Source organism: Larus michahellis, chromosome 5 (assembly GCF_964199755.1).
Source record: "Larus michahellis chromosome 5, bLarMic1.1, whole genome shotgun sequence".
Taxonomy (NCBI): domain Eukaryota; kingdom Metazoa; phylum Chordata; class Aves; order Charadriiformes; family Laridae; genus Larus; species Larus michahellis.
The window spans coordinates 58,774,729-58,793,884 of record NC_133900.1 but is presented as its reverse complement, the minus strand read 5'-3'; the positions used below and the strand labels follow the sequence as shown (position 1 = coordinate 58,793,884).

The 19,156-nt window shown below is 38.5% G+C and overlaps 1 protein-coding gene across 9 annotated transcripts in view; it reads right to left on the bottom strand.

Annotated features, from left to right (window-relative positions):
* The window catches only part of PPP2R2C (protein phosphatase 2 regulatory subunit Bgamma), a 199,009-nt gene that overhangs the window by 133,072 nt on the left and 46,781 nt on the right, over positions 1 to 19,156 (bottom strand). The window contains exon 1 of one of the 9 annotated variants that reach the window (XM_074587538.1): positions 7,449 to 8,243. The exons of 3 other annotated variants lie outside the window; for them this stretch is intronic. In XM_074587538.1, coding sequence (XP_074443639.1) covers positions 7,449 to 7,518 — 70 coding nt within the window. In that variant the 5' untranslated portion in view covers positions 7,519 to 8,243. Of the gene's footprint in view, positions 1 to 7,448; positions 8,244 to 19,156 lie in introns of those variants that run through there. 5 more of the 9 variants (XM_074587544.1, XM_074587545.1, XM_074587540.1 and 2 more) reach the window with 5 other exon arrangements.

Genomic DNA, 19,156 nt, shown 5'->3' with positions numbered 1-19,156 from the left:
TGCACTGGCAAAATACAGTCTGCTCTCATTTGCATTTAAGCAATAAAAATAACAGGTGCAATAGTTTTTCAGCAAGGAAATGTTCCTGAGAGCTAGGTGGTTTTTTGTTCTTGCTAAAGAACTGGGGATCTTTCACCAGGAACTGGTAATATAGACCATATTCATTAGTAAAGGCAAGCTTAGCATTGACCTAAGAACTACAGAAATAGTTGATGAAGAATGTGCCTCAATATGGCTAGAAGTGGATTTAAAACTCTTTCTTGTTTAAAAGACAAAAAACCCCATAATAATTTCCACTGTTTTTCTGAGATAATTACCTACTCTACCATCCATTCCCTGGGCAAAACAACTACACTGATATTAGCCAGCAAATACCTTGCCTTCTCCTAGCATATGCTCCTCTGTACAAAGCCTTACTGTGGTGGATGAAACAAACTGTGGAAGGAAAGTCTCAAAGATCCAGAAACTAGTAATGATGTAGTAACACAACATAAGCAGTAATGATTGATTACCTTTTTATGGCTGTAATAAAAGATACTCAGTTCTTTTTCTATTATAAAATATTCAGTGTTATTGTATCATGTTTCACACTTTAAACTGATGTATGAATGACATCTATTATTCTCTAAACTCACCATTTAAATATAAGATGCATTGTTGAAATGTCTGAGGTCTACGTAGAAAACAAAATATATTGCAAAGTACAGTTTTCTTTCCATAATGATACATATGCTAAATAAACTGCGCCCATGGTGAATGATGACACTGACTCTACCTGCACGGTGTTGTTTAGTTTTACATTATTCAATACCTCTGAATTGTCAGTTTTAATTAGAAAGAAATCTGGCACAGAGAGAGCACTTGCACAGATCACATTTTATGTCTGCATTTTATCCTACACATACACTGTGCTGTTGACCTCTTGAACTTAACATTTTTAAGGTTTTTATGTAGCTAAATCTATTACATATAGTAGTTATATGGTTAAATATACTATCAACATTTCTGTTTATAAAGTTTCTAGTCCATATTTGTTTATATATCATAAGTATGGATAAACCACATATAGACTAAATTGCTGAAACTAACTGGTCTTTTGTGCCACTTTGACACTGCTGGCACCTGAGAAAAGCCCCACAAAAACCAGGTTCTTTTGTGGCTCTGCATACTCACTGTCACGGAAGCAGTTTGGCTTGTTTATCATGTACCTAATATTCTGGATGGTTCTTTTCCTTTGTTAATACATCTTATTCACTTCTCCAGCACCTCTGACACTACACAGCAACTATACATAGTTATTATTTAGTTAGTGAGTGGGAGATATCTGTCCCTTATATATGCATGCAAAGAGAGTCAGGGTTGCCATCAGTTTCTGGGGGAACCCACAAAAACCAGCACTCCACCATTAGAGATTTATGCATGTGCAAATGGGGAGGATCGCAACCCAGTTTAGTCACACTTGGTAACATTTTACAGGGTACACGTGACACTGGTGAATAATTGTCATGTGGAGGCAGGACATTAAACGGAGATCCAAACCAAGTTAACTCCATGCTTTTTAAGCACGTCCTGCAGCTCTGAGTGGCCTGAAGTCCTCTCTTAGGAGGATCTTACAGCCAGTCTTAAACTAACGTCTTCCTTGAAGAGGAAGGTCTCTTGAGGAGGCAGTAAGAAGTTAATACCAACGTGTCCCTGCTCTCTGGGAATGGTGGGAACAGAAAATTGAGAAACTCTCAAGTCCCAGTCTAGGGTCAACTGTCCTAAACCTACTCCTGATTGTGACTTCTTCAGGAAGCAGATTTGGCCAGTAAAATAGAGATGATGATATTATGAGTACCTAACAGATGTAGTATAAAAATTTTATCTATGGAGTACTTTGAATATGTAGCTGGTACTGTATAGTGATATGAGTTGCTGACAGTGTAATTCACTTTGGCTAAATCTATATTGCTTTTCCCACGCTTGCCTGAATGAATTGCTGTCCCACATTGCCCATGGTGGATGTTGCCTTAAATGTCTGTGCCATGCAGATCCAAGCTTCGGGTAACACCAGTGTTTGATTTTCCTGCACGCTGAACCATGTACCCAGCTGCAGGCTTGAGCGGGTGAGCAAAAGGTTCGGGTTTCAGTGCAAGTCAGTGCGACAGCCGTGCTCTAGGCCTCCCTCCATAGCTTCTCCCAACTAAGCTGCATGAATAAAGATTACAAAGTCAGCAACATCACTTGGATGGAATAAACTTTATTAATCCAAATCTTCAAGGCTACCCACAACATTCATCTTAACAGCATTGCGAATGAAAGACAAACTAAATCTGTGCACAAAAAGGCATAACTATATCCTGTTTAACAAGGGGCAAAGTTATGCTTTAACAAGCTTTACCTCTCTTCATACTTGACTTGAGGAAAAAAAATAAATAACACAAGTGACTAGAATAATAATGAGCAATAATTTCCAGGTTCACTCTAAAACTGTTTCTAAATGAGTCTTGTAAAAAGATAAAAATTATTAATATTCACAACATAAATCCTGAATTGCTGGAGGTTAAGAGAGGAAGAGTTACCTCTTGCACTTTTCTTAATAAGCTTGTTACCAGCCATTCTCAGAAATAAGTGAACAGACTGGACTGATGGTGAGCCTGAGCCACTAGAGCAGTACCTGTTTGCTATATTCATCCAATGCTCTCAGGTAGTCAGCTCTTATTCAAATTATATTTGAGATGTTTATGAAAGCCAAGTTCATAAATAAATTTCTTCTTGGTAGATGAAAATGGATAATTTCCCTTAACTTTGATTAATGAGATACTAATTTCTTCAGTTAAGGGGAAAAAAAATTTCCTTTAAAATCATTAGCAAAAAAAAAGAGTCTTTTTTCATTCTCTATAATAAACGTTTCACATGGTTATGATTCAATATGTTTTACACTACACTGGTAATTCTCATTATTCTTCAAATACGATATTTGAGGAGGTTAATACACCATTAACATGATTAACTTTTTAATAGAAGTTAAGCCATATGGAACCAATCTGCACCATTCGGCCATATAAGTGACTAGATAGTGAAGGTCAGCTTCTGCCCCACTGCACCTGTGCAACTTCACTGGCTTCACTTGAATTTGCAGGCCTAGACCAAGGGAGGAACCTGTCTCTAGAAACTGAGAGTATAAGCAACTTTCTATTTCTTCCCAAAACGGGGATAGTCCCTAAAATGGCAGGGATGGATCAATATGCTAAACATGTCTGCATACAACCTGCAGAAAGGAATGTTGTCACCTGCCTGGTGGCTTCACTGCCACCAGAGAAGCATTTCTCCAGATAAATTTAGGTTCATGGATATGAATCACATCCTTTAACAGAGTTTGATAAGGATAGTGAATTTTGTTCATTATTTCTGTCAATTGTTACATCTGTAAAACACAGAGTAGCTGAATTAACAGTGCAGTTGCTCAAAGGAGCAACACCATTGTTTCCCACAACTTTTTGCCCCTGCCAGGAATCCAGTGACCATATCACGCAACTCACTGTTCTGAATGACATCCTGTGTGGCTGATCCCAAGGTAGTGAGACAGCAAAGCACACCCAGTAGTCCTGTCAATTTCACCGTTAATCTTAAACACAGGTAATGTCAAAGGAACTCTCGGACTGAAGGACATTTGCTGCCCCCAAAAGCACACAAACCTTTTGTCTCTTTTATCCCTTCCCCCAAGTCACTGTCCACAATTTTCTTGCCATCTGCCCTAATAGACTTTGCCTGTAAGTAACGAAGGCTCATGTTCCTCCTGTCCAAACCATCTTCTTCCCCATGTTACGTACACTGTGCCTCCCCTCTCCTCTCTGTTCTTCTAACGGTGTTGTGGAAATAACACATTTTCCTGACACACCACCTCCTGGGTAGCTGCTTCCCACAGCTGGGGTGCAAAAGGCAATAAAGATAAAACACAGCTCAGCGGTGAATCACAAGCCTGAACAGATCTCAGAGGTCATCTAATCCATCCCTTTGCCCCAAGGGAGGCTCAGCAATCCCCATGTCATTTGTTACAGACATCTATGTCACCTGCTTTTAAAAACTTCAGTGACAGAAACTACACAAGCTCCCTAGGCAATATATTCCAGTGTTTCACCACCTTCGCATAAAAAAAGTTCAATCTTTCCTCACAGGTCACATTTTCTAGGCTTCAGGTCTTTCTCCTCTCTTTCTTTACAAAGTCTATTTTTCTCACACAAACAACTCCAATTAAAGCAGTTTCCTTCAAAAACTACTTTTGAAAGTGATCATTGAAAAAAAAACTTACTGTATATTGCTGCTGGAATTAAATTGCCTTTTTCCGTTGTGCAACTGTAACATACTTTTAAGACTTACAATGACAAAATTATTCAAGTCCTGCTTGTTTCAACTGTATTGGGTTTATTGCAAATATGCATATGTAACAGGAGAAACAAGTCCAGGTAGTCATTGTTGTCATACGTGTGTTTATAATGCCTGTTACTAGAAACAGTATGACATTAACAGTAAAACATGAACCATCAAATGAAGGAATTTTTGAGATTTAAAGACAAATTCAATTTTCCATAGTCAAGGTAAAGTCACGTTTGATACAGGTAACCCCAGTGTTACAAAATAATGACCTATCAAAGAGATGAAATTTAACTTTGCTCAAGGAAGCACTTTCATTAGCAACACACTAGATCCACTAGCGAGAACAGAGCAAATCAGATTTGGTTCACATTTTTCCTATACCCTGTGAATTCATATGTCACCCAATTTTATTTTTTTTTAAATCACTGAAGAAGTAAAAGAGGAAAAGAACTAAAGCAATACTATAGTTAACTCACATCTTCTTGGTTATTGTTGGCTTTACTATACTCGAGGAATAGAGAGAAAGAAAGTGCATGTAAAGGTCATATAAAGAAATACCTCATTTTGTAAATGAATTTAGTCTGCTGCCTGGAGCAGCAAGGACAGAGGACCCCTTACCAAGATTTAAAAACTCTGAAAACAGAAGAGAAAACTGTAGTTATTCACAGAAAACAACGGATCAGGAACTTCTCTAATACACTGGTTACAAGGTAAAGTATTTCTTTGTTTTAAATAGTGGATTTCAAAAGCCAAAGACTCCAGAAGAAAGACTTGGGTTTTTCCCCAATACAATTGTTTTCCAATATAACAAAGCAACTCATTAGTGCCTGCAACTGTGTTTCTATATGTATGTTACTATCATACGCGCAGCACTAACATATCAAAGGATCAAATGCAAGGACTGTGAAAGGACTTCAGGCCTTTACAGATGAGAAGCGTTAAAGATTGTTTCATCTTTAAACAAAATTTGAAAAAAGAAAAACCCACACAAAACTAATCACAAAACAGAACAAACAAAGCACATTTTAAGAACCAGATTAACTTACATATTCATTATGCAATTTAAACAAAGAATATCAATGAGAAATTAAAATTTGTAATGGTCCTCCTTGAGCTTAAGGTGTCCCTGGAAAAATTTCAAAGATAAATCCATTCCCTTGTGATTTTCACAATCTTTTAGAAGGTGTGGCAATGTCAGATATAACAGATGTGAAGAATTTTATTACAGCTGACCAACTGAGCATTCCCAAGAAACATTACACAGTCGGAGCTGAAGAACTAACACTTTGCTACTGAAGGTTTCCCGTACTTCTTATACCTCAAAATCAGATGCCAGCATATTTCATGATGACTTCTGATCACAGGGAAAATATAATACAGGCTGACACTGATACTCAAGGTATATTTTGACTCATTTCAGACAAGCCACTCCATTTACAATCACAGAAGAACATCTGGTCCTTCTGATCCAAATATCAAGTGAAGATAAAACATGAGAAAATCTAAAACGTGCATCAGTAGTGACCCCAAAAGTACTAAAAATCTCCATCTGATTTTTAAAACACCCATAACATACAAAAGAGGAGAATATTGATTTGCAAAATCCACTAGGGATTATTTTCCTCAGATTACAAAACTGACAGACTTGAAAGTCCAAATTTTAACATCACTACATATGCCCATTAAATATACATCTGAATCTCAACATGTAGCAAGTACACTGCAGTAATTATATTGTGCATTTAGCAGAATCTAAGGCATAAATTTATAAATTTAAGAGAAAGTTTCTTCAAATGTTATTACAGATGACTACATCTCAAAACATAAATCATCATTCAGACAAAAAACATTAACCAAAAACTCAAAACAAACTAAAAAAATGAACCAGAATGCAAAGAATGTCCTAGAGGCAAGATTAGCAAACAATTACACCAGCCAGTGGTAACAGTTACAGTACATAGCTTTTTCAATTTTTCTTCTGAAAAATCTGCTTTGTGCTCTCAGTACAGCAAAATCATCCTGCTGTTTTCTACATTCTAAAAAAATGCAAATCATCAATAATCAAGAGAGCATCAGCTGATCGCATTTCAGAATGCAGCATGGGAGTATTAAGTGACCGAGCATTGATCAAATGACGACAGAATCTGGAGACTGAGTCTCAAGTAGTATTGGTTGACCCTGATGTTAAGTACGTTCATATTATATAAGCCTACACTGAAGTACTGTTTCTGCTGCTGGAAAGTGCTGTTAAAACTCTGCACACACAAATATATTTGCAAAGTCAAGCACCTACAAATACATTCCACCTCTTCAATCAATCAATCAATCAATTTTAAAATGGCCTGCTCTTAAACCAACTTTCTGGCAAGGAAACATGGATCAGTACCTGAGCCAACCATTTCACTGGTCTCAAGGTAAATTCTCTCAGCATTTAATGTGTGTCACCTGCAGGAAAATTCCTTTTTATGTAATAAACTACCAGCCACTGAATGATTTAAAAAGAAGGTACCTTTTCTTTTCTCACGTACCTTGCACATACACAGAGGATTGAAAGAAGGCAGCAGTATTTCAAAAGATTATGCTTGCATATCCCTTCTAAATGTATACGGTTCTCTAGGGAACAATCAACTCAGCAACGTCTGTGATGTTCAGGCTATAATTACCAAAATGAGATGCATAACCTTTATTACACCAGCAAACAGTTAACTTTACAGATTATTTCTCTTACTTTAGTGCTCTCAAACCTTTCACCTTTTTCTAAGTAATCAGCTGCTTCCAATCTTCCACATTGCAGCTACTGTGCATTCAATGCCAGGTGCTGCACACCTCGCTAGCACAAACTCAGCACAATGCAAGACCTTCTTTAGCCCATATAGTTTCATACACTGCCGTAGCATGACAGAATGCCTTTGGGATTTAGCAAATTCAAACATATTCTGTTGCTACATCACACAGAAAAATGCCTTGAAAGTCTCCCTGTTTAAAAAGAAAAAAAAAAAAAAAAGCAACAGCCTACATCTCCAAACATGACAGTGCATTCCTGGCATAGAATATGCAATGCAAGAAGAGAATAATGACAGTATTTATGTTACCTTCAGTCACATAGTTGTGGTCTCGAAGAAAGCTGTGGTTAATTTTTCGTGTGTCCGTGTCCTCGCCCATTTACAGCAGGATTACTCAGCATGCCTATCCGCAGTGGACTGATAGCATCAGCAGAGGTCGTCACAAGAGCACCATCCATGCTGCCACTGCCTAGCAGAGGCGGAGAACGCACCGGGCTACTGAGCACAGCATAATTAGAGCTAGTGATGCAGCACAGATTTGGGGTGGGGGGGGAAATAACGATCAGGGAAAAAAAAGAAAAAAGAAAAAAAAAAAAAAAAGAAGTAACAGGAGAAAGACGGAGGGAAAAACGGCTCCGATAAATTATGAATGCAGAAAGCCAGTAGGGAGCTTGCGTGAAGGGAATACAGGCACTTCTCCCGCAGTTAAAGAATAACCCAATTGTTTAGTCAGGTACTCCTTAAACAAGTGCCCACGCAGAGTCTCCTCCAAGTGCCTGCTGCTGGGGATCTTGCTGGATGCTGTAAAGTGGCAATCAGCGTACTGCAGCAAAACCCGCCCGGCGAAGGGCTCTGGCTGCTGTTGCTGCTACTGCTGTCATATGCCGGTGCTGCATCAGAGCAGGCCCCTCCCAGTCAGCCGCCCGCTGCCCAACCGCACAGGATCTGCATGTAGGAAAGTGAAAAATGAGACTGCAGGTAATTATTTTAGCTCTTCTGCTGGTAAGAGGGGCAATGGGAAAAAAAAAAAATTAAGGGAGGAGATGCGGGAGAAAAAAAGTTCAAGCTCCTTAAATGGGTCTGCATTGACACGCACTGCACACTAACCCGCGACCACAATTTCGTGCTGGTTGATACTGTCAGATGCAGCAAAAGCAACAGTCGTTCAGTGTCAGCCTGTATAAATATTACTGGAATTGCCGAATACCTGCCTATGCAAACGGAATCATTAGAGGCAAGGCAACCATTCAGCAAAGGCAAGATAAAATAATTGCTCTTTATCTTTCATTTTTTGCCAGTTTTGTAGATAAAATACAAATTACAAAGTAGAAAAAAAAATGAAGGCCAGAAAACAATCTTCCCTGTACCAGAAAGGAAGGCTGGACAAAGGGAATGTTTGCAGGTCATGGAGTTTTAAGACCTGCTGCTTTCATTCACTGCATTATCCCATCACCTTGAAAAGCAATGTTGAAATCTGTACACTCAGAAACAGGAAAACAAATAGAACAGAAAAATTACTCACTTGCATAACAAAATAAATCTTGTTCTTTAGTCCGAGTGTTTAATGGCTTATATTAAAGCAAAATTCTTTCAACTGAACAGACAAGCAGTTTCCTTAAACTTTCAGTGTCTGTTCATGAAACCATGAACTGTTTGCTGCAGAAGGCATGTATTCTGAAAAGGCATAAGCACCACTGAAGTTTAGAAATTTGAATAGAAAACAAATAGCTGTGTACCAAAGCCACCACTACAGCATGAAAAGACAGTATGCAATCACAGAACCAATTTAGAGGGCAAAAGGACGGTCCTGGGGTTTAGGCCCTGGAATCGAACACAAAAACACCATTCAGTTGTCAGCATTACTACGGCATTTTGTGTAATCCTGCATGAATCTTGCACAGTTTTTTTGTTTTGGTTTTGTTTCTTTTTAATGAAGCTAGGGCATATGGTTCTTGAAGGTAAATTCAAGTACCCAGCGATCACTATAAAACGGACGTGTGACTTTGAATAAAAGTCAAGAACCTGCCCAGGGATAAACATCTGATTTCAGGATGAAGTAAGGTTGTGAGAGACAGAATAATAACAATGGAATGACCTTCTCCCCTTTCTCATTGATGAAGCAAAATAAAACACAACCGTCTTCAACCTGACAAGTAAATGTTATAAAATCTTCACATTTGAGAAGGTGGGAAAGTAAAAGAGGTTATTCAATGCTTGCACCTGTATAGAGCACCTTTTATTTATATGCAGCTTTTGTAGATGACAATACTAGAAGCATTATCTCTGCATTGAGAGCATCAGTCAAGACTGTGGTGGTACCAAGAGCTCTCCAGTGCCTGCCCTGTCCTCTTCAGCCATTTGCTGCCTTTGCCAATGCTTGTTCATGTACCAAATCCTTTCAACTTCAGGATATCCTGTCTGCTTACACACTGGTACCATCAACTTTTCAAGGCTGTGCACAAAACCAGTTTAGAGGGTAAATGAGCCAGCAAGCAACACCAGACAAACCAGGACATGCTGCCTCATAATTAGCGTTTTCCTTATGGATATGCATGGACTGATACACAGCTGAAGCCTTAGCTACAAAGTGGTACACCAAAACAAGGATCCAGTCCTGCCAGCAGCTTTGGGTGGACAACAGTGAATTCTATTATTCTGAATTTTCTACCTATCTTTTGGAAGCAAATACAGCATCAATACTTGACAACAATACTAGCTACAGTTCAGAAAGTAACTGTGAGAACCTGTAAATATAACAAATGAGAAAATATACCTAGAGCTTAATTGAAATGAGGAAGGAGGCCTTGGAAATACTGATATTTATTTTGTAGAAAATAATCCTAATTTATGTGATGGAGCTCGTTTATTTTTTCCTTCCCTGCCACATTATTTTGTCATCTTGTATTTGAAATATGAAATCCCGACTCCGCTGAAGTCAGTGGCAAAGAGTACAACAAACAGCAAGTTTACACCCAACTATTTAACGCCACAGTTAGACCAGTCTGGGTCAAGAAGGCACTTCCCTTCAGTATTTGTGCAGGAGATAGACAGTCAAACTGTCTGGTCTTAGAAAAATAACCTAGATGCTTCTGTTAGGAACCTAAGCTCCCTATAGACTCAGTGTAGCTTTTGGAGGGCAATTAAGAGCATCTGAATCAGAAGCCTCTCTTTCAGCATTTTATATATTGATGCTCAAGTTTCTGTCAGGCACCCAAGTTAGATATGCAGCATTAGAGAGTGGGGATTCTTCTGTGGAGGTAACACTGAACAGCCTCCTCCCTTTGCTGTGATGACTGCTGAAACTGGCTTTGATCCTCAAAAATCCAGCAATACGGTTAACTAAAAATGCATAGGAATAATTTACATCTACAAATACATGGAAAATGAGCATGTGTTCTTTCCAAGGAAACAAATTATATAGAAAATTTATTCTTGAAAATAAATAGATAATAAATTATGTGAACGATGTGTAAAGTCTCAAAAAACCCATGCTGAGAGTCTGTGAAAAAACATTGCAAATCATTTTCGTGGTAAATGCCTCTAAATTACTGTGACCAGGGTGTCTGCAATTTCTACAGTGCCTGAGAGAACGTTCCTGCCCTTCCACATAAGCTCAGCAATCATTGCCCCTCACTTGTCCTCAATCAGTTGAAACTTTATGATTTCTATGGTCTATCATTTTGAGCCTCCCCCCTTATTTGTTAGGTGTAATTTCAGCAGTTAAAGAGTGTTTTCATTTATTCTAGGAGGCAAGTGGGGGTTTTTTGTGAAGTCAAAATAATAACTCCCATTCAGAGATTATTTTTTCCTCTCACCATTTGAATTTGAGAGGCTCAAGACAACTTCCTTAGGCATCACATCTGGGTGAGATCATGCTTACCCTGTTCTTCCCACTCTTAAATTAAAAAAAAAAAAAAAATCTCATAAGGAGGAATGGAATGAGGAGGAAGCTTTTAACAAAAACACTAGACAATATTCCCTGTGTGTATGCAAATGCTTTCCCAAGATTATAAGCCAAATCCTTACTGGGTGGCAAATATTACTAGTCCACTGACTTAAGTAGGTCAATTCACATGAGAAAGATTAGCAAAATTCTGGTCTAAATTTGTAGCGCAATGCAAATTTGTGAGACAACATTTGTGAATAACTAGCTGTACCATTTTAAAATGCTACTTATTCTCAATCCCACTGATAACCTACATAAATTGATCTGGTCAAATATCCAGGGAGAGGGTGGGGGGAAAGGGACCTTTGATAAAAAACATATTTGTACTTTCACGGTAGTTCACAGTTCTACTCAAAAAACAACCCACTAATTGAGCTTAATATTATATAAACACAGAAAAAAAAAAAAAAGAATGCTCTATCCTAAAGAATTTACAAGCAAACTATAAAATGGAAGAGCTACATACAGATTGGCAGAGACATTTAAGTAAACAGTGAGTCAGTAATGAGGATGGAGTCCTGGTCTTGAGCTTTCTTCAAAAGAAGGTCATTAGAGACTTCGTGGAGAGCAGCAATAAACAACAACTAGATTCAAGAGGTTGAAAAATAACTGGATAACAAGAATACAGTGAGCTTAGAGGTAAAAGGAGGAAGACTGACTAGCAGGTCAAGAGCTTTTTTTTCTTTTTTTTCCTCCTCACCAAAGATGGAAGAGACTAAGCATATTAATACGCATTCTAGATTTTCACTGAAAGTGTCAGTGGAGAGTGAGAGGTAAAGAGGAAAGTAAAAGACAAGGGCAGGCATGACACAGATGCCAATAGAGTCTTCAGGTGTCAGTAGAAGAGTTAAAACGAGCACAGCAATCAAACACCGGATCTGTGCCAGGAGGAGAAAAACCTGATAGGATAGGAAGAGAAAATCATTTGAGGAGAGGAACACACCTGTATTTCACTTTGTCAGAGTTTTGGGGAGAAGGATTAGAGAAAGGAGAAGGCAGAGAAAGAAAAAAAAGAGGAGAGAGAAATTGAAGCAGGAGGCAGCCAGTACCCTGAGGAAGGAATCAAAACTAGCAAAGATACAAATGGGATTGAGAATGTAAGATTTGGTAACAGTGTAGCCTAACAGTGGTCAGGAATTGAAGAATATGAGAACAGATCTTTGGATGAATGACTGTTGATCATGTTCGCTCATTGCATTTCCAACAGGAAGCTCTGCATCATGAGAGAGGGAAGAATTAGGGGTTAGAAGGAAATTGGCCCTGAGAGTTCCTGTGTGAACCTGTTTCTAAACACCTGTGGAATGAATAGTCGGCCTGCTTTGCTCCTGCAGAATGTTTTTGTTCGTCTCAAACACATTCTCACAAAAAGCTTCTATTTTAGCTTTGTTAGATGCTTACATCAGAGCACAGCCTTTAATAATTTAAATTCTCAATATCTGAAATAGAGCATCGTCAGGTACTCCAAGTCTCCATTTTACTACTCCCAAATTCATCACTCAGTCTGAATTAGAACAATTAAGCTTGAACTGCAATTTAAAGAAATAGTGGTTGAATACTTAAATATTTTCTTTGTCTAACCAAGCTTTTCATACACAGGTCATTCTGTACTTCATTTAGTAAAACACAATGACTTGAAATTAAATGCAATTGAATTTTGAATTGGCACAAAACTTTGAATTAATTCTCGTTAAAAAACAACAGATTTAAAGCACTGTGATGTTAAAAATCCTTAGAAGTTACAAAAATTGCACCAAAAGCAGACTATCTTAAAATATTACCTTAATTTAACATTTGTGTAGTCATTGGAGGTTTTTTAGCGCTTTGACAGAATTTGCTTCTAACCATATCCTAACATCTGCAAACTGTGAAACAGGGCGAACTTTCTCTTCTCATCTTCAAATGGAATAAGATAACACGTACAATTAGTCAGCTACAGAAAAATACAAGAAATATTTAGCTAACCCTTTACAGTTATATTTCATTGCAATTGAATTTGCTCACCAAAAGAGAATATTTATGAGCCAGATGCTCTCTCCCTTTATGCATATCCAGTTTATGTACAGAGATGTAAAAAGCTTAGCTACTGATCTCTCCAGTTAGGCCATCAGCAAATTAGCTTTGGTGTTTGTTCATTTATTTATTCATAATGTCCAGGAAAATAAGATTATATAGTACAGTCATACTCCTATTCAGAAATACTGGAGCTTTTCAGCTGCCTTTCATTTAAAAAGGTAAAGCAACAAGGAATCAGAATGTGATAAAAAGCTACTTCCCTAGTTTTCCTCCAACCCTATTCAGCGTGACAGAGAAGGGACTCAGAGACCTGGGCCTGGGATAAGATAGCAAATCCACTCCCTTGGGTTTGAGTAGTCTTACTTCTATTTAAGAATGCTAACTTTAAAATAGTGTTTTTCTCTGCTATCTAGTTCTCTTTTCCTTCTATCCAGAATGAACATTCAGTCTGGATCATACCCTCCCCTGTATTTGAGACTAGATCTACATTGCAAATTGCTGCAGAAATACCCAAGCTAACTTCAAACAAGCTAGGTCTTAGAAATAGTCCGGCCCTGATGGCAGAGACCTCAACATGAGCTGAATGCTATAGAGAGAAGTTACCCCACATGTGATTAAAGTAGCAATGGTACAAACATCTTTCCACCATTGTTTATTTTGAAGACATGCGAGTACATCTCATTACATGATGGCTACTTGCAAAGGAAGTAATCTAATAGCTTTGTGATAGTAATGAGTGTATCATCAATGACTCTGATAAGAATTTGCCTTAAAAATAAAATTCTGTATTCCAAACATTTCTGAATAGTCCCCTTTACATTTGTCTAATAACCAAATATAACATAATATACGGCACTACCATGCAATTCCATTTTTGATTCTTCAACAGCTAAACAAAAACAGATACTGCCAAGATTTATTTGGCCATATATATTATGCCAAAAGTTAACATAAAGAGTAATAGAAGAAAAATTGTATCAATCATAGCTATCTAGTAAAAAGTAAATAATTTTGTCTTATTCTAACACCTCAACAGTAATTGTTCAGAATCTTTACATTTGTAACACTTAATTTATGTTTTTATACGCACTCTTCAGTTACTGTATATTAAATTGAATACTTAATATTAAAAATTATGATGTAATCCGAGAATTCTGAAAAACCTAATAGCTGCTATCACAATTGGAAAATACTTTATTATTCACAAAGGGTAAGTTTCTTCAACACACTACCTTTTGCCACGTTAAACCTAAAAATAACACCGCCCCAGAAGAAATCATTTATTTTTAGCCTACGTACTCTAGACACAGAATAAAACTAATGCCTCCCAGCACCTGGCGATTTCAGAAAGCAAGCAATTAAAAATTAACATCAAGTAATTTAAATTACAGAGGCCGACTTCCTTCAACATCTTTCACCCTATCTGTTCCAGTGAACATTGCATAAGGACCGCTAGCAGAGTCAGTGCCACTTTAAGCTTTGTAGAAAGCCAGAGCACATGATGAACTGAATGCACACCGCGCTCATAGTTTTTCCACACAGGAACCAGCATTTTTGCTGTTCTTTTTTGTGGTGTGCTGGTGATAGTGGTGGACCTAACCAATATGGAGAGCTCTGGCCTAATTTAATGATGTTTTCCGAAACTGAGAGAATGCAGCCAGGACATCTGGATGTAACGGTTCCTGCAAGCAGTCCCCCTGAGGCAGAACAGATGCCCTCAGCTATGACATCCCTGCGCCCCCAGGGTGTTCCCTGTGATACAAGCTCCTCTCTAGGGCCACTGTATCACTTTGGGTGGGAAGCAGTAGGTTTCCCCATCCTATCACAGCAGCTGCATATGCCACGGCCCTCTCCTAGCTCCATAATGGCACATTAATCCACACTCTGGCAACCCAACAGCTTTCAGGTGTTCCCCTCAGAGAAAGTAAGAAATTGGAAAGATAAAGAGTTTCCTATCTACTGGCTTGAGTGGTCAGAGCAAGCCTGCAGCCAAAGAGCCAGAGCTACCAGGCAGAAGTCTTAGTAGCATCTGGCAACCAGGAAAAGTCCTGAAGGGCCCAAATCCTGGGAGCTCACAACCTTGGACAGTCCTAGAACACTGTATTAGAGACAACGACTGCATCTTCGCCTCAGCCATTAGTGGTTTAAAAATCACATCAAAACCAAATCGTGCAATCTAACAGCTAATGAGTGCAAGGAACCAGTTAACAAGAGGATGAAGAAATTCCAGTCCATATGAATGGAGTGAGTTCTGCACAGTCTAGGGACAAGTCTTCATTTGGCAAATTTCAGGATACAGTAACAGATTCCAGCAGGATCTAGGTTTGGCTAGAGATGGAAAGCAAGGTTGCAAAATGATACAGAAAGGAAAAGCAGAAAGAACAGGCAAAATGCCAAAAGGAGAAGCTGGAAGTTTTCCCAGAACTTACTAATTTGGAGATTAAGCCTATTCAGTGACTGCATCAGGAAAGAGTGGTCCAAGGGAAGAGCAGAGGACAGGGAATCAAAGACCAAGCATTAATCCTGGCTGTAAGGCTTTAGCCAGGTCATTTTCCTTCCTTGTGCTTCTTTTTCACTCTTCCACTGTCTTGCCTATTTAAACCAAAAATTACATGGGCATAAACACTATCTTCCCTACTAAAGTCATCAAATGGAGACTGATGCAGGACCCCTGAGCAATGCTGGTACTTACGAGACACTGTTCCCAAGCTAATAAACCTCATCTGTTCCTAAAACAAGCTTCATGTCCTCTAAAACACAAGTCAGATAATTTACTCCACAGCAAACAGCATCACAGAAAAGGACAATGTAGAAACTACAGCCTCCTAGAAGAAGAGTTCAAGACGAGTCCCAGATAGAAAACCGATTACTGACAGGGCCTGTCACAGCCAAGCAAGCCAGGCACACTGATGGACAAACAAAACTGGAGCCTGAGGAGGAAGGCAGGGTTGGGAGCAACTGTTGAAACAAATGCTTTTACAACAAAGGTTACTCTGGTCCCAACAGTTTCTCAAATTGAAATACAAATATAAATATATATATATATGTCTATATATTCCAAACAAGAAATAATATGTTGGGGTTGGTCTCAATGCATTACATGCTGGGAGAAAACATACTATTCATTTTACAAACTTAGTTTAGTTTTATAGATATTTTACACAGATGTTCATTAACTTACAGCATCACTTGCATGCTGCCTCATACCTAGTATATAAGGCAGCACCTACCTTGTTAGCACGGCCTAGCGTGTATGGGACACTCTCTCTAAAGTGATACCTGGGCTAGCATCCTCTGTCTGAATTACCCTACATCAGCAACTCACTACCATGCTCTACTGTTGTGCAGGGAAGAAAAACTTTTGAAATGTATGCCTTTGCATGCAAGCCTATAAAATCACGATGCATGTAGTTTATTCAAACTAACATTACATCCCTTTATGCACACAAAAAGCAGGAAATCTATCTATGCTACTAAGAAACTACGAACCTGCAAAGCAGAAATTGGTCCTAAGAAGGACAGCTAAAATCCTGCTGCAAACGGCTGGAAATCACGAAGGGAAGATATCTCGGTGCTTGTTCATGATGTATGGATCACAGGCACCAGAGCATGCAGCGCTAGAGGTTGCTGATGGGCACTGTCACAACAGTGGAGCCTCAGGAGCTGAACTGTGTGCTGCCTCCCCGGCACTTCACCCAGCACACTGTCAGAAATGGTTTCCAGGCAAGACCTATCGCTCCATAGCCAGGCGAGGCAGCAATTAAAAAACTAGCTTCATACCCTAAGACAAGACGACCCAGATCCCAAATAACTTTGTAGATGTCAGGCTCTGGAGTGGGATGTGAAACTAGCTAGGACAGGAAAGCCTGACGAGAGACTAATAGAGAACCTGCAAATAAACACATGGTGTGAAATAATTATAAAATTTTCACTTGGAGGCGCTGGACAACCCAAAGAAATTATGCTATAAGACACAGATCAGAAAGTGGCCTGAAAAAAAGGACTTTAGAAGAGGGATACAAGCACTGACAGAACTCCCTTAGAATTTGAAGACATGCTTGTGTGCATGTTTGTGCAAGAGAGGAATTGGGAAGAGAGGGAGGGAACCTAGTGAGAACAGTATTCAAACCCATGCTAAGGGTCACATACATCCTTGCTGAATAGCAATGGACTAAAACACACATTTAAGCAGTCTCCTGATGCTGCACCTGTGTGGTGAGGCTACTACACAGTCAAAACACTGCAAAAGGAAAGCAGTTTCTAAAATAGCTTCCAAAAATCAGGGTAGTGAAAGGATTAAGCTGATAAGATATAGAAATCCTGGAGAGATGGAGCTTGAACAATTTCAACAGGAAAAAAAAATCAAGGGAAAAGACATCAAAGCAGGTACAAAGAGACAAACTTTCTGTGCAAGATCAAGAGAAGAAACAGAGGAAATCCTTTTAAATATTATGAGCTCATAAAAATATCAGAAGCTGCCTCAGAATTTGTAACACCTCTAAAACATTTTTGAGATTTAAGCAAATAATAAAAAAACCCCAAATCAAATTAGCAGATTGTATTTGTTTACATATTAAAAAGCAAACCACAGACACTCTTCCTAACATTTTGCTAATTCAGAACTTGAAGTATTTCAGGAAATAATAATTCAGGAACACTTCCTGCACATGGCAATCTATTAAACAAAATCAACATACAGACTCATTTATTAATGTCTTTGCATTCTACACACAACCATACAAAGATGACAGCTTTGAAGGGAACTTAGCCCAAAAGACTATGCTTTTCACCAGACTGCGGAGAAATGACATGACATATGACAGGGTATTCATCCTGACTCCTTCCTTCCACCAATGTGTTTAATTAATTCAGGTAGGCACAGCACAAACAGCTTTTTCTCCAGCATTACCTTACACCACAAAGAGTAGTTACATATTTCTCTGTTCTACAATAACTAAGGAAACATGCAAATCCAGCAATTCAGGCACACCTGTAGACCCCAGCCATCCTGGGCCAGTGAGAAGTAACTGCTGCAGAACAACAACAAAAAAAAGCTGTCCTAGAAAATGATACAGCGCTAAATTTTTTCTTGTACATAAAATTTACTGCAATATTATTGGTACAGCCTCAAGAGAGAGGAAACATCTCAAAAAAACAAATTGCGTGAATATAAACAATGGTTTTGCTGTTAGCCTCTCCTCCAGATCATCCAAATATTTAAATTACATGAAGTACAGTAAAAAATGCTGCACCTGCTGTAAGAGCTGCAATCTCTGAAATAATAGTCACTTGGTAAAACAAGAACTAAAAATAAATTCAAGCTCTTAAAAGAGAAAAAGAAAAACAACACCAAACTAAACAAACACATAAGCATTCAATGGTGTGAGAAAAAAAGAGTAATTTCTAGGCAGAAATGCACATAGAAAGCTATGACTGAATGAAAACAAAAGTTTGCAATCCATGCTAAACCCCAAATTTTGAGGAGTTTGAAACCCCATACTACATTGCAGTGAACAGCAAATGCACCTAAATATTGTGTGCCACTTCTGGCCACCCTCATACTAACAAACAGGAATTAAAATTCAGAAAAAAAGAACAAATCACAGAACTGATTTGGCATTGGAAACAGGGAATTATATGGTAAACAGTGACTGAGAGGACTTGTCATAGGAATAAGCTGAAAGGAATGGAAGCACAAACATCAAAAGGAATTATTTTTATTGCAGCTCAAGATTAAGTGCAAATTAAATAAAGGAAAACACGTTGCTTATTTTAAACTATACTTACAAGGGAAAGTATAACTGGAAAGTTATTAATTGATTTTGCAACGTAATAAAGGACTAAGCACCTATCAATTAAGTGTTGCAATGAAAACAGCAGAAGCGCCTGGCCCCAAGGGGAATCTTGAAACATGGGGTGAAGTGCTCAGCTTATCCCGTGCACAAACTGCCAGCTCTGGGGGAGCTCCGCAGAATCAGCACCCTGAAACACTAAGTGCAAAGACATGTACATTCCATTCCGGAGTTCAGAGGTCTCAAGTAAGATCACAAAAGAGACA